Here is a 27504-nt window from a genome sequence, read left to right as displayed (position 1 = left end):
CAATAAAGAGTGCTTCTCAAACCAATATGCAGTTAGAGAATAAGGTGTGGCAGTGCATCACAGCATGAAGGAGACAAGACAAATTTTAATCTTCAAGAAATATAGGCCATATTAACCTGTAAGTGACTATTTCACTCTATATGTAGTTTAACAAAAATCTTGAATCATTATGTAGAAATTTATGTAATTAAACTGTGACTTAATAGATATTTCAATCAGCAGAACTAGAAAATAAGCAGAGATGACAGTAACCAAATTCCCAGGTCATGAAAGCTAAACTTTGATAATCATTGAAATTAATGAAATTATGATAAATACATTAATTAGAATCCAACAAATCAGAACATTTTCCTTTTTAAAAACAGCCACACTATAATGAGGTCATTTAAGACATAATAGTATTCTGGCTAAATTTGGTCAATAAAGACAATTATGTAAAGAGCTTTAGGAAATCATGATAGGATATAATTTTATTACAGTGAATAAAGTAGAGCAGGTTTCAATTAAAGGTATAAAATCCTTGCTTTACTTTATTTTTTTACTCAGAGAGTTTATATTATACTTCAATCTGATGTTATTTTAATGTCTAAAGTCTAACTATTAGTCAAACAATAATAGAACTATTCCTTTACAGTACTATTTTGACATCTTAACAAAATCTTTCTACATCTGGTTTGAATTAACATATTTTTAAGATTTTGCTGTAACTTTTCATTTAAGATCATAAAAATTCCCATTATTTGGTTAGTAACAGGATTTGCCATCATCTGGCCACGGTGTGGGAATGGCCATACCTACCTAGCCAATCAAACAGGCTATACCATGGTGAATCAATTGTTCTAGGTATCCAAATTTTGATATGGATTCAAATAGTCACAATAATTGTGCAATAATTTGCAAGCATCTTAAAGATATGCAAAGCATCACAAAAATTAGAATGTAATTTTTAGAGCTTTTATTTAGAGCTTTTATTTTACTTGCTACTAACTCTATCATGGGGTGATTATATTTGGACACTCCACATTACACATATTTAGACATTTTACTAATACTTTGTCATTATCTGAATATAATAATCTCTCCTAAATATTTATGCTTTCAATGTGTTCTCCAGACAACAGCAGTGGCTAAAATATAGTTTAAGCATTGTTAAATGCTCATCCGAATTCCCTGAGATTATTGGAATTTCAAAATAATGCATATGAGTATATATTTTACAAATAGACTATAAAATTTGTCATTGGTGGATACAAAAGCTAATTTTAAAATATCGTGAGACCTTAAAAATGGACTTTTTAAATGCCCTTCAATGTTTGAATATTGACTCATTTCAACATTTTATACACTTACAATATATCTAACATTATGGCATTAAAAAATGATGCAGAGGCAGTCCATATACATATAATATACAGGCTAGTGGTGGGAAATGTGTGTATGTGTGTGTGTGTACATACCAAAAATACAAAATAATACAAATGCCATGTGATCTGAAGTTCTATGAAGCAGGTAAGGAAGTATTTTTCTTGGCAACCTAAAGTAGAATAATGACAAATATTTAAGCTAACCCTTATCTAGGCCAAATGTAAATAACTCAGGGGCATGTTTTTTAAAGGAGCAAAATATTCATAGAGTTTAATGGAGTAAGACTATGCATAAAGTGTGAAATTATTTAAAAATAGTCATAAAGCACAACTATTCATATATTATATATGCAAATATAATTTCTATGATAAATTATACTCTAGTATACTATAAAAGGAAAGGGTTTAATAAGCCCAAACTTAAAACATAATTGTTTATTAAAATTCTTCTGATAATTATGGAGATATTCTATAGAAATTAATTTTTAAATTCATACCCTTCTTTCATTTTCAAGTCCAATGAAATGAAAAGTAAAAGTATCTATACCCTTTACCTCTCTTCTGAATAACAGTTGATAGAGAAAACAAAATATTCATTGAGTAAATTTTGTTCAGTTCCAACTGAATATATGTTGTGTGAGATATTCATTTAGAATCTAATCACTGATGAACTTTTTTTTTTCCTTTTCCCAGAACAAGTATAATTACAAAGATATCACATTGTACAGGTCACTAAGTTCCAAAGGTGCATTTACCATAATTTTTTTTATGTGAAAGTCTCACACACGTGTATGTCACATAAAACTTTTTCCTTTATGATTTTAACTCAGTAAGAGTGAGTCAATAAGGAGAATGCAAACTTCCTGAGAGGAGTTGAGTTGTTTTGCATCACCACAGAAATTATTCAATACATCATGGTGGCTCTGGTGAGGCAACTGTATTGTGTGATGGAGTAGAATTACTCAGAGTTGAAGTTAGCACTGTTTTTAAATGGCAAATGTGTTTTGAGTAGAATCTAAAATCCAGGTAAGATACTCCATCTTTTTTTTTTTTTTTTTTTTTTGTGGTACTTGGGCCTCTCACTGTTGTTGCCTCTCCCGTTGCGGAGCACGGGCTCCAGACGCGCAGGCTCAGCGGCCATGGCTCACGGGCCCAGCCGCTCCGCGGCATGTGGGATCTTCCCGGACCGGGACACGAACCTGTGTCCCCTGCATCGGCAGGCGGACTCTCAACCACTGCGCCACCAGGGAAACCCTCTTCAAACATTTTTAACCACCCAATGAGAGGGACAGTTTCTGTAGAAGAAGAAGTAGACAGAGATGGAAAGGATGAGGAGAATCACCCAGTGAGTGGGGGAGAAGGGACGGGACCCTGTCTGACTGTAAAGCACACTCTCTAATTCCTCTTTGTTAAGCACATCCTCCATATTGTCTAAATATCTTCAAAAATCTCTAACTTTTGTAAATTTTACTGAAACACATGACCAGGTGAGCACATTGCTAGGGCCCCATCCAGGGTCTTGGGAGGAAACTATACAAATATTTTGTGGTAATTTTTCTGCCTGTATCGTATATTGAGGTTCTAAATAAAGTTTCATCCAGGGTGAAAAAAGTTCCATTGATCAAAGAAAAATAATAACATTTCGGAGACTCCAAGCCTGGTTGAAATTTCCTACCTTGCTCTTAGTTATATCATCAAGATAGTTAAGAATCTATCTGAAATAAAGATCTATGGGGTCTATAGTATTTCTTTTCCTTACCATTTGAGTTCAGTTTGGCATGTCTTATTCTTGGTATATCCATAATATTTCTGGGTATATGTATTTTTATAAAGTCTCTGCTAAATAAACCATCTTAAATTTTGCCAGGAAATAGATTTATCCTCATGGACCTATAACCCTCACTAATACACTGTGTTGAATAATTTTTTTAAAATATATTTGAAGGACTTTTTTACCCCACCATCACCCAGGACAGCATTCAGATCTCTTGAAAATGAGCAGACAATATCAGAAGGTGTTTGCATACTATCTCCACTGGCTAGATGATATCTCATTTATGGTAATACTTTTCCTTATGCAGCAGGAAGGATGGATACAGGACGTGTCATTTCTTCAACACATGCCACAGATTACTATACAAATGTAAATAATGTGGTTTCAGAACCTATAACTCAAAACTCAATTTGAGCAATAACTCCTCTTAAAGGTACACATTCGTAAATTCAGCCATGAGAAAAAAAATGGGACTAAGCACCCTTCCTGACAGCCATAAGTGAAAACGCTCTACCCAGCCATGAATAGCTTATAGCCTGGGTACTCCAACCCTGTCTCATTCACAGACTCTTTCCACAAACCCCATATATCTTAGCCTCAGTAGCACAGAGGAAATCTTGGTCTGCTTGACGAAGTAAGACAGTTTTAATAAATCACAGTCTTAAAATAATAAACACAGGAAATCTCTGGAAAATTGAACATCTAGTTTTTTTTTTTTTTCTACCCAGTACCCTGTCTTGGCTGCCACTGCTAAAATGGTCTGACACCATACTCACAAAACTTCTTAAGTCCAGAAGCCTAAAAACTAATTTGGGTTGTGTATAATTTCCTGTGCTTCCTTATTCAACATTACCTTTGTGTTCTAAGGCCCTCTGTACCGCCCTCTATTGGAAGGAATGTGCAGGCTTCTCAGGAGTGACCCAAGCAAGTAGCATACATGACCCACACTCTTTTACTGTGAAACCTGCAAGCCATTTTCATCATAATCTATTAATGTCTACAAATATTCATTTTTAAATTATAAAATAAACGCAATCTACCCAATGGATTTGTGGGTTATACACTAGGAGACCAATGTTCCAGACAGAGAAACCAGAGTCATCTTATTCAATAACATTTCCCGTTTCCTAAGGCAAACATAACAAATATGCATTAGTGATTCTTTGTTCGGGTCAATGCCTTTGGTGACCACCCTCCTGGTCGTCCCATGTCAAAACAATCATGTTCCCAACATGACTCTGAAGTAGGGGCAAGAAGTCTCAAAGCTCCCAGTATAATTTTCTTTCCGTTCAACTGTGTTGCCTCTCATATATCATGCCTTTGTGTTTGTTAATAACACTGTCAACAGTGTTATTTCTCATGCATGGGAGCAGAAGTGACTTTTAAAATACTGTGTCTAATTGTATTCATTCTCGATGACTGTAAATGGACTTTCCCCTCTATACTTACACTTCCTTCTGGAAGCCCCCCTGCCCACAGTGGAGAGCTGCGCTGGTGAGCAGAGGGGAAGCTTGGGAGGTTTGAGGCAGACCATCTCACTGGCAATAAGAGAGCGCTGTAGCAAAAAAGTTCTTGTTATGCTGGCAAGCAATGCAGTCACAATAGCCTGTAAGATCTAACTGCAATGATTTGACATCGTATGGCTCTGAAGAGCTCTGTCTGGCTAAGCACTACAGAAGACAAAACTTGAAAAGCCTGGACAGACAACCTCTTAAAGATAAACTGTTGAACATATTTGGATTCCTAGGTTCTATTTTATGACAGCTCATTTACAGATATTCACTTGATTTTATAACCCCATTATATGAGTCAATTTTTTTTTTAGTGATTTCATTCTTATTACCCATTTTAACTTTACAATTGGATCATTATACAGATATTGCTATCAACCACACATTATTCAATTTTTGATTACAAAAAAGAATTCAATACAGTGTTTAACAGAGACACAATAAAAGCAGTGAATGGGTGAATAAATGAATGGAAAGAATCCAAGGCATAAAGGATGAAAATACTTTGCCAAATCATATCAGAAATAAGTAAGAGTCAGGTCTCAGATTTTCTGTCGGAAAATGTGTATGTTGTTATTTCTAACCAGATACAATGATGTCACTGAAAGCTCAGGAAACCTACAACCTGGAGGACTTGTGAAGAAATAACTATTTTGGGACTACTAAGAAATATGTTTCTCACTATATACTATAAGCTGAATTCAATACATGATGCATCAGTCTTGACTAAGAACAGTGTTAAAATTTCTCGATAGTCCCACATCACAGCAGTACAAGGTCTGGAGTAAGTAGTATTAACGCTCTCAAGTTGTTAGTGTGAATTTGCTTCAATATGTTGATATTTCAAGGAGTACTTAATTTAGTTTATAAAGCAAACAGGAATGTGAGTGCCTAGAACAATAAAGCAGCTCAGTTTTAAACTCTGAACTTTTGCCTTTACAAATTTGAAGTTATCCAAGATATTTATAAAATGAACAGCATTCTTCAAAAGAATGTCCTATACATTGACGATGAACAAATAGCTAAAATTCATAGATGTTACAAAATATTCTATTATTCTAAAAATATAATTCCAATCAGCCTTTAATTTGATAAATTGGATATTCAGGATAAATGAATTTGGATAAAAATTTTTAAGTATAAGAATGTAAATGTTTTATATTTACTCTAAGTGAATAATATACATTTGTATTCCTTTTATTTTATCAAATATGGAAGAAGTGAAATGTTAGCATATATATGTCTCATTAATGTGTCAGTTTGAAATATAAAACTAACCTATTGCTTAATATTATTTTTGGAATGTAATATTACTTTTAGCATTCAGATTTATCTAATTTCCAATGTTTACTATTCCATATGACTCCTAGAGAACTTTCCAGCAATTTAACCAGGCAATATTAGATCAGTGTGCATATAGTGTGTGTGTATGTGTGTCTATCTGTCTGTGTGTATATCTAAAAATTAGGAAAAAATACTTTATTTTTATTTTTAAAAATTAACTGGAATAATAATTCTTTATAAACATATCAACAAAACATGTCTTTAAAACCATAATCAATTTAAAAATAATTAGTATATTTTTCATTTTCAGTGTTCAACGTACAAGGATCGTGAATTCTTAAAAACAAGTGATGCTTGGCATACTTAAAACTTATGATCAGAACAGTCCACATTTAATCTTAACACTTTAAACTTTAAACCTGGTTTTCACTAATGGCTGTGATTCTTCCCGTGAGAGTCATAACCGTGGCACCCAGGAAATACTTCAGTTCCTTGGAGTCTGGTCCACAGGACAAACTCTGCTTCTCTTAAAGTGGATTGCATGTTAAGTGGCTTAGTCAGGAGTTATATCAATGGAATTAGTTTATAGTAAAATAAGATTGACAAACTAATCAGCATAATGCAGAAAATGCCATTAAAAAGTTAGAATCAAGTCTTTCTGTGCCAAACTGTACTCTATTCAGCTTTTATGCAATTGTATTATATGCAAGACCTTTCAAACTGTCGCTGCATACTGATAATTCATGGTCCAATTTTAATATAATTTTAATCATATACAAAAATGGAATTTTCATATGATCAAAATGGCTTTGAAAATTTTTTTCTTTCATGGGTAAACTTAGAGAAAATTTGATAAACACAATATAATTGTGAGATATATATAAAAAGTAAAATATATAAAAATATATTTATAAAATATATAAAAAGTGAGATAAAGTATTTTATTTGAACATTTTTGGTACATTTCATAAATCTAAGAACCAAAAAAACAAATTTTTAGTCAAAATGTAATTGATCAGATTAAGCAATTAGAAAAGCAGTGCATGTTGAGCATAGTAAATCTTTGAGTAGAATCATAGTTTTTGGCCTCATGGGGAAAAAAGTCTAAAAAAGTATTGAATTATACCCTACGATGTGAAAAAAATAAGAAAATCTAACCAGTAGAATTGTGACATTATTGCTTTTCGTTATAAGCTTTGCTTTTTTCTTTGCACACAGAAGTGAAATTACATCTTAGGTCGAGAATGAGTTACTGTTGAATGCCAAGTAATATGTACAGTGCTAGCAACTCATTTTTTTTCCAATTTTGTTCCAAAGTATAACCTTAAACAAGTTCAAAAAGAAAAAACATGTAGTGCTCACCATCCTAATAAAAAGAAGAAAACATTTTCATATTTCCATGTTCTTTTCTGAGAGAGACAAAGGTGTTTTAAAAATCTGTGACTATGCTTTAGGCAATTTGCATGCTCTCTGTGACAACAGTAGCAATGACGTAATTGAAGGATGGAGCCACTTTAAAATATTGCACTTCATGTTAATCACTCAAATACCAACCTGACTCCCATGTGAGGCAACACAATTGTATATAGGGAGTGGATAGGAGTCAGGTAAACATTAGCAGCCCTGAGAGTACTAATATATATATATATATATTTTTGGAATTTGGGGGTTTCACAAAGCAGAACCCACTTTTCTATCAGCTGTATTTATTCTTTAATTATCAGTAAGAAAAAACACATGCAGAACTAGATTAATTACTAGATCATTTTAAAAAACATAAGTGTCACAGATTAAAAAAATGGCTCCAATGATATCTCCCCACCCATGTGCTCCTCTACAACGCCCCTCCCCAGTCAAGAGGTGGCATGGATCCCCTCCCTTTGAAACTGGGTGGCTTTGTAACTACATCAACTAATATGGTATGGAAAAGTGATGCTAGAAAATTTATAAGGCTTGGCTATGAAAGGCATACCATGTTTGCTTGTCTCTTGCAACACTCACGTTTGCAACTCTAAATCACCATGTGATATCCTAACTAGCCTATCTGGGTGAAAGGACTCCTGTAACCCCACGAAATGGGAACTGCGGTCTTGTAAATTTCACCAGGCTCCTCTCTGGCCGATGGCAGAGGGCAACTCCTCTAGGATATAGGGGATGAGACTCGCAGAAGATGAAACTGCCTTGCCAAGGACACTGTGCCTTATAAGCAAAAGAATTCCGGGGCTCTCCCCAAAAGCTCTCCACACCAGTTCTTCCACTTTCTCTCTCCTTCAGTCACGCTCACACACACACACACACACACACACACACACACACACTCAACATCTCTGCCAAATTATCCCCTTCCTTGCCTCTTCACACACCCATCCCCCTCAAAAAGAGCAGAACAAGAAAAAGAAGCCAGGAGGCGCTCAGGAGCAGAAGCTACTGTCTCCTGCACCTCATCCATGTAAATCTAAGTCTTAAACTTCAATCCAGTAAATGTGTTTTCATTACCGATAAAGCATTAATTGCATCACCACTAAAAGGAGGGCAAGGAAAAGTTTACACATTCCTTCCTGCTTACACTGTGCTTGGGCCATATTTTTAAGTGTTAGACTGATTGGTAAATAATTTTTACAGCCTTTTATGTATATTTCTTTCTACTTTACAGAGAAAATCTATTTCTGCCCCTTGCTGATGTGGCCAGACTTGGGACCCACCCATTCCAAAAGTTAAAAGTTAATGAGACAGAGAGCAAATATTTATAACTGAGACTTTGTATACGACAGACATAAACATACAGTGTCTTGTACTTTTCATGTATTCTTATTTTTAAATAAATGGTATTCACTTTAATCACTCGTGTGAATGAACGTGTTTAAAACCAAATGGCTACATTAAAGATAATGGAAAACTCTAGCTCACCTTCAAAAATTATTGTATTTATAATGATTTAAAAGGCTCATTACTGAGAGCCACATTCCAAAGTTGCAGTAAACCCATCGAGTTTTTATAAACACATTTTCTTTCTACTCTTACTGCTGTTCGCTCCACTGAAGTGAGGGGCTATGTGGACTCATTTCAAATGTCCTTAGATTATATGTCACTCTAAGGAAACCCTTTTTCCAGATAAGTTGTAAAGAACATGTATTTTTTAATGGCAAGTATTTTATCATTTCTGGCCATTTAGATTATAGGTGTGGGATCCTGTTTTATATGGCACCCTGCTACTGTGGAACTTTTCTTTCAGCTGCTTTAGTTAGAAAAGCTGTTGCCAAACAAAACAGTAGGAGGGAAGCTGTAAAAACGTTTTGAAATGCTAAAAAAAGAAATAAGTGAGCAAGCAGCAATCTAAACATAAACCGGAGGACTCTTCCCATGACCCATGTTTAAGGGAAAGAAACAGAAGAAGATGCAGAGAATTAACAGAATACCAATTTCGAGCCACATTCAGGATCTCTAGAAGGATTAGAAATTATTCAGAAAATTACATGTAAGCTGGTGCACTAAAATCGTTCTGTCACAAATCTCAGACATTATTCTGAGCTAGACAAGCCTGGTGTCATGACATTTTCTCAAAAAATGAGAGGTCATAGAACGTGGAAAAGAATACATTTATGTATAACTGAATCACTTTGCTGTCCACCTGAAAATAATACAACGTTGTAAATCAACAATACTTCAATAAAAAATAAATTATTTTTTTTAAAAAAATGAGAGGTTATAATATAAAAGTTCAAATTACCATTATGAGTTAGTTCTGTTGATTTAAGGCCTTTTTCGTTAGCAACAGAACAATGAAATTGGTAGTTACATAATGAGATAACCTCCAAGCACAACAATAGAAAAGGCTCACTCAGGCAAGCTCAGTGAAATCTAGAATCCAAACACCACTATAGAAAAACAAATTGTAAAACATGGGATGCTCTCAAGACTGTTCTTTGAAAAACCCTTGATGTGCTATGTAATATGTGACCAGTATAACTTTGGAAGTTCAATTTGATATTATCTTTGATCCAGGCACACTGCTCTTTTAGATATGTGATTTATTTAAAACACTCCTTTTTCTTTTTTTTTTTTTTTTGACTTGGAATGCATGTAACCAGATGAGTATTAAAAGTGAAATATATAACATATTCCTTAGTATTTGAAGGATGAGTACCTTTATTTTCTTTTTTTTCCGAGCCAATATTTAAACTAAACACATACTTCAATCTTTAAGAAAAAGGCTGTTTATCCCAGAGAAGGTAACTGACCTGCATGGAACCCGGAATAAGTCAGTCAGTTGTCTGTCGGTCAGGCATACGCTCAGATAACGCTGATGAGCCTGGTTGGGGCCAGGTGCCCTGGACTCTGGGCATCCACAGACAGGGACCCATTCATGGGCTTTATTGCCCTAAACCCTCCCAGGCTGCAGGCTTCATTGCTGGGATTCCCAAGGTTCAAGGAGGTTAAGTCACTTACTCCAGCTCCAGACAGAGTGTAGACAGAACACAGAACAGAGGTACCTCTGCCCTGCCACAGCTGTCCTCACGAGCTTGTGGGGAATTCCGTCAGTTATTCAATAATACTTTGAGCCTAGGCCGAGTTCATTACATCTCAATAGATTAAGTCAATGAATCATGTTATTTTATAGTCCCATCAAATGTATCTACTTCCTGTGAGGCCAGAAGGCATTTTCCTATTACTGCTCACAGAGGGACGGCCTTCCCTTTGTTTTGTCCCTTTTTTCTTTTAAGTAGCTGTTCAAGGAGAAGAGTGGCTCTCTGCAAGGGGCTCTAGTCTCGTCCTTTGAAATGTCCCAGGGTGTGTCCTAGATCAGACTGAATCCATCAAACAATTCCACTACTGTGGAATAAGAGAATTTCCTGAGCATCACTGTGGTAAAGAGGCGTATTTTGTAGGCAGCTTCACAAAACCATTGGGAAATAAAAGTATCTTGAAAAGGACTAGGAAAATATAAAATCTGAAATATAACTTTGGCTGGTCATCATTAATGTTACCTGTCCTCCTTCCTAAACTTTACTCTGAAATTACACCAGCGTATCCAGTTTCTCTCCAACAATAATCAAATATGTGAAAAGAGCATTAACTAAATCAAATAAAGAGGCAATGTCATGAAGACTTAAAGATGATAAAGGGTCTCACATGACAGCTAGTAAAATAATAATAGCTCACATTTTACAAAATGACAAGTCAAAGAAATATGTCTAGTCTCATCAAGCTGTTTGTGTCTTCCTAAGGAAAATATTTGTGGCCTTCGTAACACAAGACCAAATACATGATCAAAAAGTAAGAGTCACTTGTCCATGCCAGAGAATTGAGCCATGTTATTATGGTTTCAGGCTGATGGATTCATTATTCATGGCACGATATTTATTGAGCACCTACTTACTGCACCAAGCACTGGGGATACAAGTGATGAACAAGAGAGACACGGTCACTACCTCCATAACTCTCAGAGTCTGGGAAGCAGATCATCAGACAATATTTAAAAAAATATATAGGATTATATACAGTGGCAACTGGGATGAAGAAAAGTGATAATTTGTTTTGAGGAGGAATCAAAGTAGCCCTGTTATTTGAATACTGACTCTGTGAAAAGTGATGTATTACTAATACTATTAATCCTTTTGTGGTTTCTGTTGTTTCCAACACCTTGTAATTAAAAGGGCTTTAATGTTTTAAGCCTTCTTACACCATCTTGCTATAACTGCAGGGCAGTGTAGAAACTGAGATGTACATAAATGAATATAGATAAAGTGCTGTATAGCTACAGAGTCAGGATGTAAGTAGGAACAAGAGGCAGTTTGGCTTGCCAGGAGCTTCTGCAAAAGGAAGTAGGGCCAGGTAAAGAGACCTTGAACCCCAGGCCAGGTTTCCAGACTTTTTTAACAGGGAGAAGGAAGGTTCTAGAGAACTGAGGTTGTGAGTTTGGGGAGGCTAGTATTTCTGGGAGATTATCTTAGAAGCAATAGGCAAAATACATAAGGAAGGGAGAAACAGTGCTTAGGAATATCATTGAAGGGACTATCTCAATAATTAGTCCATAAGTGTATGGATTACTAATACATCCATGGGATTGAAAAGAAGAGACTCAGGAATAGGCTCTCCTGAGGAAGAAGAATTTTTGTAACTGACCAGTAACTGGTCAGTAACTGACCAGATATAAAAGACTTTTGAGAATTCAAATTCAAGATTCCCTAAGGAACAGTTAGGCTATGAGCATAAAGTAGGATCAACAATGATGAGTCTGACTTTGAACCTGCTGAGTTTCAGGTGCTAATGGCACGTCCGGCTGAAACTTATCAGAGAGGACAGGACTGGAAATATAGAATTGTCATCCACTCAGAAGCAACTTTTGATTTTGGAAGGGTTGGCAAAGAGGAAAGCACAGGCAGAGAAAATTACTAAAGAATCTCAAGGGAACCTTAAACTTGGTGGTGGGGAAATGATTGTCAGGGGTGACAAAAAGAGCAATGGAGGGGGATAAGTGAAGGAGGATTATAGAGGAAACCAAGGAAATCAGATGAAGAAGTAATCAGTGAAGTTAAGTGCTGGGCAGAGACTGAAAGATCCAAGGAATGAGAACAGGGTCCAAGGAATCCAGGGATCCAGGGAATGAGAATTGGATTGGGAAAGGAGTGGGGGGGTGTCACTCTTTGCTAATTATTAATCACGTTTCAAAGATCAGGGCCAAGTCTCAGAAGTGATGATTGCTGCCATATGCCAGACAACTCTGGATAAGGCTCTATCCTCTTCAAGAGAAGATTCTGGATGACTACCTTTGCCTTGTCTTTGATGAATACATATATTTTCATCAATATATATGAATATATATAACCCTCTAGCAAATATAAGCATTAAAAAAAAGAGAGCATGTCTACATTTCTAACTGCTTAAAATAGGATTATAATGGGGAAGGTATCAGGCAACACTCAGCATTACTTCCTTGTAACAGACAAAAAAGATAAATCACCTGGAGATACTCAGATCACTCATAAAGTCAGTAAAATGGTAAATGGAGGACAGGACCCTAAACTGCTATTAAGAGTCTTAGCCTCTACTCATTATATCAGACCATACACTCTTGCAGGTTTAGGATGGAGTTCCAAATAACTTTTTTGTTTTTGTTTTTTGTTTTTTGTTTTTGCAGTACGCGGGCCTCTCACTGTTGTGGCTTCTCCCATTGTGGAGCACAGGCTCCAAACGCGCAGGCTCAGCAGCCATGGCTCATGGGCCCAGCCGCTCCGCTGCATGTGGGATCTTCCCGGACTGGGGCACGAACCCGTGTCCCCTGCATTGGCAGGCGGACTCTCAACCACTGAGCCACCAGGGAAGCCCCAAAATAACTTTTTAACAACTAAGTCCAAATAACTTTTTAGGACTTAATTTATATATTTCATTAAAGAGGTTTTTCTTTAATTGTATCTTAATGCATGGGCTAATAATTACTAATTTGCTATGCTCTTACAAAATATATCAGGCTAATATCACAATGTATATCACACTGTTCACTAAATCTTGTCAATGTTGAATTAAGAATCTAGTTAAGGAATTATGGATTTGCATACCTGTGGTATCCATCGGGAAGACACAAAGCTTGTCACTTCTATTACAGGCAAGCCAGTTTGGGAAAGTTGATTGATAAATTCAATTTTTATATCTGTAGGAACTATAATCTAAGAAAACATTAAGAATTATAAGTATTTTGCATAAATTATTTATTGAAGCATAAACAGAAAATTAATTCCTAACTGAAAGCAAATACTATTTAAGATTTATAAATTCAAGTAGCAACTAAGAACAAATGTAATCATCTAACATATGAAATCCATATGTCTTTAGACTCAATAAATATTTAGATTTAGCATTTTTTTAAAACTGTGTAAAATTAATATCAAGTTACCTTTTCATTCTGCAATCCATCTCTAGGTCCAACTTCTACTATTTTCACATATTCAGGGAGTCCAGATGGCTGGGATGATTCCTAAAATGAAAAATACAAGGCGAGAAAAAGAGATAACAGATCATCAAACTTGTTTACTTGAAAAGTCAAACAATTTCACTTTGTTGGATTAAGTTCTCAGCCTGGAAAGTTAAGAAAGGTAAGAAATTGATATAATGATATAATCCAAATACCAAGTTTATGTTATTAGCAACATGAGGTCATTTTTTTTTTACAACTCAGTGATATTCAGTCTAATTATGATTAAAATCCAAAAGATGAATTTCAAAGATAAAACTGCGGAGAAGGTGACTTACTCAGGATCTAAAGAGACAATCTGCTGAGTAATTCTATGCGTGATGATAAACGTACCATTGTTAGAGTTCATTAAGAAATTAGATCTTTGTATCAACATACTTCTACCAGCCACAATCATCCAGCTGCCATACCCTGAACTTGCCAAGTGTGAATTCAGTTTTCTGGCCTGTGTCAGAGAATAAGATGTGTTGTTTATTTCTTGTCTGTGTCACACAGCACAACCAGCACCTAAACGCAGCTTCCTAAAGGACAAACTCCCCCCAGGAGGACCTAATCCTTGATATTCCCCTCTGTTCCTAAACTATTATGGTCACATCATGTTTAGAAGGACACTAGTTTGAAACAGGAAAAATGGAAATTGACTTTCTCAACTTCATATTGCAGTTAAAATCGGCAGTAGGCTACATCTTTCCAGACTGGACAAACATAACCTCCTGGTATCTCTGAGCCCAGTTAAGTGTGGGTAACCAATCATCAAGGTCTTCTAATGGATAGCTGATGGAACTGACCCAGATCAGCATGACCTGTACTTCAAAGTTATTTTTTTGTCTTGCCTTTCATAAAGGATGATGACTCTGGGCTGACCAGTTTGCATTGTCTCACTCTGTCCTTGTAATAATCACAGGCATACACCGATAAAGTGGCTATTTTGTATGCACAACCCAGTTTGTTTCCATCACACAGCACAATGCTCCCTGCCCTTTCTAGGGTCCATAGCTGTTACCTGGTTTTATTAGCATTCTGTGTTAATTAACTCAGCAAAGGAACCCAGATGATCCCTGTTACAATGTTTACATACCACCCTCCACAATTTCCATGAAATCAGGCAATTCAATAAGGAAAAATTAACTGAGAAGGAAAAGAATTCTCATCTCTGCATCTCCTGAGCAGGCTGTGATGCATGCAGTTGGGAGGGTGGAGGTTTGAGCGGGGACACATGGGGTCCCTCAGCTTTAGGCTCAGTTTTGGATGACAATCATGAAATCATACATTATTTACAGGGTGGCCATCGTTTCAACCAGGCAATAAGATAGAGGGATGGCATGGGAAGACAGAGTAAAAAAGAGAAGCTCACTCCTCTTTCTTATTACCTCCAGTCCTAAAATTGCAGGGATGAAAAAACAAAAACAAAACTAGGCAATCTTAAGCCATGTGGTCTCATTATCGCTGATTGTTTCCTGAAACTCATTTTCAATTAGCAATTAGCTAATTAGCTTGGAGCAATTAGCTTGGAGTATACATGGATGAAGAATACTACTTTATTAAACAGCAGTGTTTAACCCCAAAAAAGGAACATAGTGTTTTTTAAGGTAATAACAATATGCTGAGTACAATTAAAGAGCTTGGGACCTTCCTTCGCATCACTGGTATAGCTGGCAGAAGTAACAATCTGAAGAAATTAAAGTGTAATCTCCCACTAATTATAGCCATTTAAGTCAAAGCAGAATATATGCATACTTGATATTATTTTACATTTCTTCTTGAATCTAACACTCCCATTTTGTCTTCTAGTCATGGATCTGTATTCCCTCTATCTGAATACCCAAGAAATCAGAAAAAAGTTATAATGTGTTCAGTAAGTTCAAAGAGTAACAAGTTTCCCTTTAAACAGCATATAAATAAATATATAAATAAAGTCAATACATAATTGTTGAGTATGTGTGATGTGAGAGCCCTATCTTGGTATTTTCAGTGTCATTCTGGGCATTACTATCTCTGTATTGATGTTTCTAAGCAACTTCAGCTTTACATAAATAATGCAATGCCTACTGAGCAAATCCACCTAAATGTTGTAGAAGCACATAATTTTCAATGATGCAAAACTGATCTCATGATTTCTCTGCCTCATTCCTCTCCTCAGATATTCTCCCACCACCTACTATCCGATTCCATCTCTCTTACCACTTATATCTAATTGGTACCTAATTGGTATTTTTATTACTGGTTCTATTTTGGCATATACCCAACACCCAACACTTAGCTTGCACTTAATAATTGTTTGTTGATTGTATTAGTGAATCTCTTTTGTCACTGGCTGTATTTAAATTGTCTTCCTTTTCTACTTAGTCTATTGCTGTAGCTTCCTAAGTATTCTCCCTAATTTTGTTTTTCCATGATTAAAATGCTTCAGAATGTACCAGTCACCTTTGGAGAGATCTATCAACCTAAGGTAAAAGATGATTCCTGACTAGCCTCTCACCTTCTACCACACTCTACTTCATGCATCCTGTGATTTTAGTCATGCTAAAGTCATGTCCTGCTCACTTTCATGACTGTAGACATGAAGTTGCTATTGGTTGGAAATAGCTTCTATCTGTGGGGAAAATTTTCCACCAAAACCATTTCTCTTCTTCACAGACACAGGACTGGACCTCATTTCTCCTCTAAGAGTTACGTTTGAACAAGTTCCAGTTGATGGAACATCAATGTGAATGCTATGTACCGCTTTTAGGCTTGGCCCATGAAAATATCCCATGCACATGCCTCAATGCTCTTTCCCCTCTAGCCAGCTTGATGCAGATGAGTATGGCAGACTTGGAAGCTGATAAAGATAAAAAAAAAAAAATTGAAGGAACCTACACCAGAATCACTGCTTTAATAAGAATTCCATGCCTATAAGAAACAATTATTTTGTCCCTCATAGAGATGAAAATAGATGTCAACTCTCTTATACCATTGAGAGTATAGGTATATCTTTTATAGCTCCTAATTGTGAAAAATTATGAAGGGTCTGAAATTTTACCCTACTTCCAAGCTAACAAGTGAACCTGCCATGGATGCTGGTGGAAGGCACAAGACTCATTTGTCAGAGAAGGAAAAAAAGGCTTATCACTCACAGCAACAGCAGTAGCTAGAAAATCAGGATTTGTGCTGGTTCCCCAAGCCCCAACTCCCAGGAAAAAAAGGGGACCATACAATGTTTGCCCAGACAATGGGTTACATTACAGGAAAGGAACCCCAAGCACAGGAACCTTGAACCTTTGCTAATGGGCAGTACGCATATCGTTCCTTGGTGACATATACACGGTGTTTATCATGCTTGACCATGAGTATGCCTGCCTTTGATCTGAGAGAAAGACACTTCCCCTTGGCTCCAGAAGGAGACACTAGTTCTATCATTCAAAACTATTTTGCATTAAAAAAATCCTTGAAAAGAGAGTCTGGAACAAAGGTAATTATGCCTCTGCTTGCAAGAAATACAATAAACTTATGCAGAATTATTTCCCAATAATATCCACTCTTCATTTTTACACCATCCTGGTTTATGGCAAATTTTCCCACTAGTAAATCACTCTGTTGGCCCCTCTGATTAACTAACAGAGGCTGGAACCAAATCTGCTCATTTTTATCTCAGAAAACATTTAATTAAGGCTACTCTCAACAGACCTTCAAGGAGCAGGAGAAGGCCAACCTGCAATATTGACTTCTGCCATGCCACTCCTCCCCAGGGTCCTGGATCCAACCAGCAGAACGAATCCTATACTGTAGTGGCCTCTGCATCAGAAGCTCAGCTTTGTTTACTTTGTGCCTATTTTATGATGGTGGATGTGTTACCATGTTCAATGCTATGATTTATCCAGGCAGCAACAGTGACAATATAGGTGATGGAGGCTTGATCTGCAGTGTGATTCCAGTGTGTCTCATCAGAGTATGGGCTTCAGATGATCCACCAGCAGCCATAATTTATTGCCATAATTCATAGCCTCCCCCAAGAGGTGTCTTTAACATCTTAGTGTACAGTTTCCCAAATGGCAGACAAATAAGCTAGGCCAAAGACCCCAACCCAAGAGTCAATAAAAACATGGCAATGGCCTCAATTTCTGTTGGGCAAGTAGAGTAATCACATCCCCTTTCAGTTCTGCATGGCGGCTGGAGAGGTTTTACAACTGCAGGAGCCCAGTGGTCATCATCAGATTTCAGTTCGGCCAAAACGTCATCCAACCAGACTAAGAAAAGCACCGTGAAGAGAAGGGCCCCCACTGAGCCGGTAGCTTTGTTCCAGGCAGTGGAACAGGCAACAGAGGGCAAGGGTTACTTTTTGTGGGTAAAGCTGAGATTGCACTGGGGACAGGCCAACCACCTTCTCGAATATACAATTTCCATTTGATTAGTGTGGCCTGTTGAAAATGTCCAACCTCGTTAGTCATTGACTCCAAGTTGACCCCCCAAAATGGAAATAGGGGCCAGAGAGTCACAACGGCCTCCCTAACTCAGGTGTCCAGTTTCAAAAAGAGCTCCAAGTCAAGCCAACAGCTGATTTTTAAAAGAGACTTGGATGGCTGTGTCATGGCAGTAAGGGATCCACAACCCCCCAAAGTGCCACCAGGTAGAGGCTGCCTGACTTTGACAGAAGCTCAAATTTGCAAAATCACCAGTCACAGAGACTTAGAGATCAAAGAGGTCAGGAGGATTTGGGGACCCCCAAAGTTATGTTCACTTCACTACATACAGCTCTTCCCATTGAGATGATACCCTCTGGCACTTATGGGACAGAGAATTACAATCACAACACACATCAGTTTTTACTATACGTTCAGACATGCAAGCAACAACAGGCGAGTGTACTGGCCATGAAGGCCCCACCCACAAGGCTGCATCAGGTCCCCTTTCCCACTGAGAACACTGCCCAACCCCATCAATTGAATCAGGACTCCCACCCCCATGGGACTGATAGAATGGTGACTTGGATGGCTTTATCAGACAGAACCAGGAAGGTTAGAGTCCTTGATCTCCTCTCCATTCCCCAGCACACTCAGATGGATGATCTCCATGCACCAGTAATCATTTTTTTCCTTAAATAGCTGAAGGAGGAAGGTTGGGAAAGATGAGGGGATGCAGAAGGGAGCAATTAGCACAACAGCTGCCCACTGCCTCAATCCAATGAACTTGCAATATCTTTGGTCCACAAAAAGCCCTGTATCAGGCAGCAAAAATCATCATTCCTGATGCCATCTATTTTAACCTTGGGAACCCCTGGCCTTAGCTTCCATAGCTGTGTTGGTTTCCAGCAGGATCACTGGTTTTTTTCCCTCTGGCTGTCAAGGGCTAAACTTGTACGTGCTCCATTGTCAAGATACCATCTCTTAAGTCTTCATCCAGTTACAATACAAGGACGAAGGGAGTCTTGCAAGGTAGCAAGGGTGACTCTGAAATTCATCTACAATTCTTTGGGTCCTTTCTCATTCTCTAGTGGGTTGCTTTTCAGCACCTTATATATAACCTGGGGCAGGAGTACCCCACAAACTAGTCAATGAGTCATCTATGGCTCCTCACATAGGAGTTTGTCCATCCCAGTGAAATCTCCCCAAAGTTTCTGTATAGCAGACAAGACTCACAGCAGACCTTTTGCTGCCATCTCTAGTTGTATTAAGTTACAGAGGACAGACTGCTGGATGGGCTAAGAAGGTCCAGCTACTGTTATTCCGTATTAGAAGCATTAATTATCCCATCCTATCTCCTCCCAACTCAACCAATCAAAGTTCTTATGATTCACCTGGCTTCTTCCAATAATGTTGGCCAAATTTCTTCCTTCTGCACTCCCAGTAATTTTTTTTTTTTTTTTGGTACGCAGGCCTCTCACTGTTGTGGCCTCTCCCGTTGTGGAGCACAGGCTCTGGACGCGCAGACTCAGCGGCCATGGCTCACGGGCCCAGCCACTCCGCTGCATATGGGATCTTCCCTGACCAGGGCACGAACCCGTGTCCCCTGCATCGGCAGGCGGACTCTCAACCACTGCACCACCAGGGAAGCCCAACTCCCAGTAATTATTGATGGAAAGAGAGAAAAGAACCTTCAGCCCACCCAGGACTCATCTTAGTGCTACTTTTCACAATGGATGGACCTGAGGCTGACCAGCAGATCTCCAAGGAAGTTTCCCATCTCTGAGAAGAGTTAGGACAACAAGGGCACCACTCGGCCTTTGAACCTACTTCCCTGAAATCAGACAGCAACCATCTTTCCCAATTCCTCATCTTTAATAGACAGTAAAGCAGAGGACCATTCGTTGCTCAGTTGACTAAAATCTGGGCAGCATGTTTGTTACCCATACCCATGGACTTCCCTCAAATCCCTTTAACCACCTGAAAAGTCCTCATTCTTCCTTTCCTTTTTCAGTGAGGAAGTGTCTCTCTCAACATTCCATCTTCATCAACAAAACTGTCAAACCTGTGAAGGGCTGAGATTTTATCCTACATACTAAGTAATAAGTAACCCTGCCACAGTGTTCTGGATGCTGGCAGAAGATATGCGACTCTTGAATCAGAGACAAGAAGCTTTGCTACTCGCCTTAATAGCAGTAGCCAGAGCACCAACAGCTCTTGTACCAGTTCCCTGAGCATTGGAGGGACGGTGCTTGGGGAACCTGACCATTTCATAAGGGGCAACAAGCACGTCTGCCCTTTGCTTCGAAAGGACACCCTACTATCAACCAAGGCCATCTGCTACACAAACACCTTGAAAATATATTTCCAAAGGAACTAGTAGAATATGCAGAAATGTGAGACACCCATGAAGAATCATTTCTCAACACTATGATTACCTTAATTACTGTCCTCAATCAAAATGCTTACTCATTAACCAAGATTCAATCTGTCATCTACTCAAGACTTTTCTGACCTCCCAATATAGAATTAAGTACAGTTGACCCTTGAACAACACAAGGGTTAAGGGTGCCAGCCCTCTGTGCAGTCAAAAATCTGTGTGTAACTTACAGTCAGCCTTCCATGTATACCCAGCTCCCTCCCTTCCACAGTTCCTCCCTACCTGTGGTTCCACACCTGCAGATTCAACCAACCGCACGTCCCATCAGGCAGCACTGCAGAATTTACTTTTGAAAAGAGCCCACATATAAGTGGAACCACACAGTTCAGACCCTGTTGTTCAAGAGTCAACCATAGTTTCATTTCTATGACCCAATAACACTTTGTAGAGGCTTATTTTAAAATAAATCTGTAATTACTTCTTTGCCTGCCTGTTTGCCATTTTTCATTTTAAACTTTCAGGATGGACATATACTAAGCGCTTAATTAACACTGTTTGTTGAATGAATGAACAAATTCACATCTAAAATTTAGAAAAGCAAGGTTAACCTTTCATTTATATTGAATACTACACTTATTAGCCAGCATTATTATAGTTATTGGATATATGGAAATGATCCAACCACACAAAAAATCTCTGTCCATAACAAGATTACGTTTTAGTGGCACAGTGATCTGTGTGTTACCTTCTGGTACAGGGGTCACTGGGGACGTGGCACTGTTCTTATACATTGCATATATAAGAGTTGATGAATGACTTATAAGTTCCAAGGAATTGCAATCTAGTTTGCAGAAGTGAGCACCATCATCCTTAAACAGGTTTTTGGTCTAAATTTATTTTTATGGCAATAAAATCCCTGTAACTGAGTTCACTTTATCCTGTTTTATGTGGAGTAGTGTATGATACTAGTGAACAACAAAAGGTGTATTATCCAGAATGAGGGTTTCAAAAAGCCAAGTTACATGGCTGAATGTATGCCCACATCTGGCATCAGATTTCTAATGGTTCACTTTCACAGGGCAACAACCAAAGCAATACTATCTTGCATTTATATGTTGCTTTATTATTCCAAAGCACTTTTCTATCTACATTTCATCTGTGGAGTTACTCTGTGGGGTAGGCAGACTGAAAGAGAGATTAAATGACTTTCTAAGGTTACCTAACTATGGTCCCTGGCTCCTATTCTAGTTTTCTTTAGGATGAGGTTAAATACACCACCAACTATTGAAAAAGCTTTGGTTGAAAAAGTAATAATGAACCATTCTTTCATGCAGAACATAAATGGGCTGCTTTAACACACATTTTTCAATCTTACATAAAATTAAATGGAAGGCATATTTTGATGGGAATTTCTCTGAAATCTTTAGGGTGTGTGTGTGTATGTTATTATATTATATATGTTTTCTATGTATTATATAATACATATACACATATATATGTGTGTATATGCATAGTTTCCCATAATGGGTGGCTTCTATATATACAATCAACCCTCCAGGTGGTGATAGATATGATTCCTCATTATGCACTCTACAAGCACAACTTCTTTTTCCCTAGGAAAATGATACCATCCACAGTAGAAATTTCTAAACAGAATTTTATATGTTCTACTCATTCATTTCTTGAGGAGTAATTCTATGTGTAAAAAAAGTCTTTATGGATATTGAAATACCCTGTTTCATAGCCAGTATTCCCCTGGAGAACTGCTACAATGACCAAATGAAATGCTCCCACTACACAGATGAAATGTCTGAATCAGGAAACTGCATGATTTTCTTTTGAAATTAAATTGGACTTTTTAGGGGGCATTAGATTTCCACTTTTCCAGAAGAATCTCATTTTGCCATCTCATCTGACATATGCACATAGTGCATCTTGCAGTAATGGTAAACCATCCACATTGTGTTATTTGTTATTTCTTAGATATTAATTTATCTTTTAATGAAACATAGTCAGAAACACATAAAGCATTATCACAGGAACCTTGGTTCTCTGGAGCAGTCTAAAGATGGTTCTCTCCCTGGGTGCCTTTCTGGGATGAAGGGCTGAATCAACAAAGCTGATATCTGAAACCTTTCTTTCAGAATAGCTGTGCCCCAAGGTCAATTCAAAGGCAATCTCTGACAGTTTAAGAAGAATTTATTTGTAGCCAAGTGAAAATAAATTTATAATAGACGACTAAGTCAAACTCCATGAACAACACATCTTATTTTCCTGAATCAAAAGGTTAAAGGAAGGTATCCACTTACCTTTTAGCAATTATTGGACAGCCAGAAAGAAAATGTGCACTACTTCATTCCCAAATGCATTTGGTCAATGTTTTAACAGAGATTAAAAGCAAGTTCTAAAATGTGAACAATCCTCTGTATGTATGTGTACTAATATTTGTTCTTGGCACCAGATGGAAAATTAGTACTGAGTGTTAGTGTAGATATATAACATGATTAAATATGAATTCCCTCTAGAAATATATAAATTTTTTGAACACTTAAATAAATATAAAATCACCCAAAATTATTTATTAAAATAAAAAATAAGGCTGTTAACATCTGTGCCACATAATTCGCTTCCTAATTAAATAAATTCCATTTTTAAACGTGTCGAGAAATAAATGTATACATATGTATTTAATAATCATCTATTAATTATTATTTTAATACAAAAAAACTGCATTTTAAATAAGATAGTGTATGAGAGCTGAAAATAGAGAATATTAAAATAGATTTTGTAAACAGTTTACGAAATGTAGATAGTAATAGAATAAGAGAAACAAAAGTAAGATGAAGCACATGTAAGAAGAAACAAATTGAAGAAATCAAGAATAGCAATTTTTAATGAGAGAATTCAATAAACCATCCTATAGAAGCATTAACATAAACTTGAAAGTTCAAAAGAGAAAAACTTCCATGTATTGATAGAGCACAAGACCCCCGCATATCTAGTTATATTTCTTTAAATGGTGACTTTTATTGACATTATTTACTTTCAAGAAATATCATTATTTATTCCTTTATTCAAGGCAACTTAAGAATCGAAAAAAATAAACTATGGAAAAATCTATAGATTTTTCATGGCTATTATCAGTATTACTTAATTGAAGTTTAGGATAGTAATAAAAGTGTTAATTAGAAAATTTAAAGAAAATGTTTGACTTGAAATACTTGAAGTATGAAGTTTCCTTTTCCTCAAGGTCTTCACTAATAAAATTTTTATGAAACCACTAAGGTTACTTTGCTTTTTGCAAACACAGAAGCAGTAAAATTGACTGAAAATATATGGATATTTTTGGAAAGGCTGAATCTCTGAGGATAAAATGCAGTATGTCATATAAGATACCAAGTTTCATCATGGAAATATTTTTAGAATAAATTTCTGAAAACAGTGGTTTAAAATAAAAATGCAACTAACTATATTAAGCTAGTTATACAAGCAGCATGACCTTATAACCACAAAGGTAAAAAAAACACTACTGGGATATATAATTTTGTCAAAGTTTTAGAGTTTATACTCCCAAGTGGTACAGCAATGCTTCTGCTGGGGAAGCTTGGCTTATTATTTGGTTAGGAAGACACAATTCATTGTTCTAAATAGTTATTTAAATTTGGGTTGTTATTATTAACAACAAGCCATTATATTGCTTTACATGACTTTTTTTATTTATGCCATGTTGGTTGTATAACAATAACAAAATGGGAAATCATATCATAGATATACCATGAGTTTTCAGCTTTATAATGCTCTGCATTAATTTCAATAACCCTATTCAGCCATCCACAGAATCCATTCAGACTCTGAATAAAATTTTTCAGATCTTAATAAAGCCCCTTCATCAAAACACTCCCTTACATAATATGTATTTTCTGATTGGCAAAAATCAATTGGAATGCATGAGTATTTGCATGGTTATATACACTAGCACCAGAACAGATGATCTAAATAATAAAGGGTGGTGTCTTACACCTCATGATGTGTAAACAGTTTTTGATATTTGATGAACTGTTGTGTGCTAAAGGTGGCAGAATAAGAGGTGGATGAGATACTACCATATGTTAGTGAAGATAGGTGAAGTCTGTATCTTTGGAAATTTTTATTTCTATTATTAATGGACATTCTGCTCAGATACCCCTTTCAGGACTGAGACATTCCCAGAAGCTAGAGGTTTGGCAGCCGATGCCATTTCACTGAGCCCTGTGTCAGGAATTGCCCTCAACTAAAGAAATCCACCTTACCCCAAGTCATGTCCCCTCTCCATGATCATCCACTGAGTGGTTGATGCAGGGACATAATAGCCCAGCTCCTTTGCCTGAGGGAGTACAACTCTCCTTAGGAGAGGCCTGTGGGATGGACTCAGGCCTCCCTCTGCTGGTCCTACAGCTCTTACTTCCCCACAGGTACCGAATCAAGGGCAACAACTTCCTGAACGCAAATCTTTATCCGAGACTGTTTCCTGGGAACTAGACCTAAGGAAATTGGTGCCAGAAGTGAACGGAGGAAGCAGTCTCTAAAATGGGATTTGGGAGCTACCTTGCTGGTTATTTTCAGTTGGTTCTCATCCATGAAGTAGTTTTGACATGAACACTCCCTGGAAACCTGCGGCAATGTTTAAAGATTATTAAAAGACGCACTACTGGGGGTAGTTATGCCCCACAGAGGACATCTGGCAACGTCTGGAGACACGTTTGATTGTCACAATCACTGGGCACTGCTGGCAACTAGCGGGTAGAGATCAGGGAATACCGATAGAACCGTTACAGTGCACAAGACTGGCCTCCAGAACAGAAGTATCCTGCCTGAAATGTCTTCAGATCCAGGCATGCTGATCTATACAATTGAAATACACCAAGGATGTAGTTGACCAGTTAGCTGAGGTTAGCTGCCTCCATAAAAATTCCCTTGCCTGGTTTCCGTATCTGAGCCAATTTTCAGACCAAAACCCAACTGCCTGAAGAAAAAGCCAGATTCCCAGATCCTGTACTGCTACAGCAACTATTTACAGTAATCCATCTAATGCTTCCCAAAGGGACCTACAGCCACTTACTTGAGTAAATGAACACTGTGTGAAGGGGATACCAAACATTACAGTTTCCTGCACACAGGGCCCAAGTTGACATTGATACTCGGGACCCAAAGTGTCATTATGCTCCCTTGTTAGAATGGGGAGTAGAGGGACCACATAATATATGGAGGCCTGGTCCCCTACGTCCCCATGGTCATTTCCAGTCCCTGAATATATAGTTGGAATAGACGTATTTGATAGTTGGAGTATCCTGAACCATTCATTCCTTGACCTTATAAGACCTATCATGGTAGTTGTTTTTGTCATTATCATAAGGGCAAGTGGAAGCCTCTGAAAATGTTCATTCCTCCCATTCAGCCAAGACATGATGGAAGGGAGGGAGGAAGGGAGGAAGAAAAAGGGGGTGGGGGAGGGGGAGGGGTAAAAAGAGAAGAAAAGAGAAAGAAAAAAGAAAAATAAAGGAGAAAAAGGAAAAAAGAAAAAAAAAAGCATTTTGTGAGATCTTGGAGAAATGGCAGAGATTATTGCCATCCTCAAGTATCTAAAGAAAAGGATGCAGAAGTGATGACCCCATCATAAATCCATTTATTTTTCCAGCTTTATTGAGGTTTAATTGCCAAAATTTTAAGACACTTAAAGTACATATTGTGATGATTTGCTACACTTACACATTGTGAAAGGATTTCCTCCATCAAGTTAACATCCATCACCTCACATATTTACTCACTTTTTTTGGTAAGAATATTTAAGTTCTACCCTCTTAGAAAATTTCCATTACATAACACAGTGTTACCAACTACAGTCACCATGTTATACATTACACATTAGATTTTCAGACAGTATTCATCTAATAACTGAAAGTTTCTATGCTTTACCAACCTCTCCTTATTTCCCCCACCCTCTAGCCCCTAGCAACCACTTTCCTGCTCTCTGATAAACCCCCTTTAATCACCAGTACAGTGGACTACCAAACTCAACCCCAATTGTAACTTCTGTGCCAGTAGTGTTATCTTTGCAAAAACAAATTAACACTGCCTCAGGTACAGGTATGTAGCCACTGTTCGGGATAGTGCATTGTTTTCTATAACTGATGGAAAGGAGACCATAAATAATTTCCATTTGTTTGGGACAAACCACATTAGACATTTATATAATTTTCCCAGGGCTATAATAACTCTCCTACCATCTGGCATATTTCAAGGGGTCTAAACTATCTGGACATTCTGCAGAACATCACACCATTCCACGACATCAATGAAGAGTTAATCAAAATTCTAACAGTATGAAAGGCTACTCAGTGTGCATTAAGAAATTGTAAAAGTAATTTAGGGGTCTTTGGGGTTGTTTTTTACTGCAGGCATCCAAAAGCAAACAAAACAAAATAAAAATGACTGCAATACTCAATACAGAACTCAAAGCATCAAACAGCCTGATGAATACCATAGAAAACCCACCTCCATAGAACATTGTATTAGCCAAAAATGTCAGGAGTGAATATGACCACTCCTCTATTTCAGACTCAGAGTGGAAAAGAGTAAATCAAACATGGCAGTTTCTCACAATGGGTCCTGGTACGGGCTCCTGGCTTTGCAGTATAGCCATCTCCCGCAGTATCTCCGATCTAGGTACATACCATCAGTTATATACTACTGTCCAGGTAGGGACCACTATCTAGCTCCAGACATCCACTATTATCAATGATTGAACCCAGCACCCAAGACAAAAATCTATTTGCCATCCCTGGTGTGATGGAAATGTTCTTCTCA

The 27504-nt window shown here is 37.4% G+C and overlaps 1 protein-coding gene across 3 annotated transcripts in view; it reads right to left on the bottom strand.

The window, feature by feature from the left end:
* HMGCLL1 (3-hydroxy-3-methylglutaryl-CoA lyase like 1) overlaps window positions 1–27504 on the bottom strand; it is a 137027-nt gene that overhangs the window by 72566 nt on the left and 36957 nt on the right. For all 3 annotated transcript variants that reach the window (XM_027126784.1, XM_027126782.1, XM_027126783.1), the window contains exons 2-3: window positions 13825–13905; window positions 13490–13597 (exon numbers count right to left, since the gene is read on the bottom strand). In XM_027126784.1, the coding sequence (XP_026982585.1) occupies window positions 13490–13597; window positions 13825–13905 (189 nt within the window). The remainder of the gene's footprint in view (window positions 1–13489; window positions 13598–13824; window positions 13906–27504) is intronic.

Source organism: Aethalodelphis obliquidens, unplaced genomic scaffold (assembly GCF_003676395.1).
Source record: "Aethalodelphis obliquidens isolate GAN/ISIS:26980383/991018 unplaced genomic scaffold, ASM367639v1 scaffold31, whole genome shotgun sequence".
NCBI lineage: Eukaryota > Metazoa > Chordata > Mammalia > Artiodactyla > Delphinidae > Aethalodelphis > Aethalodelphis obliquidens.
This window is presented reverse-complemented; position numbering and strand designations above follow the sequence as displayed.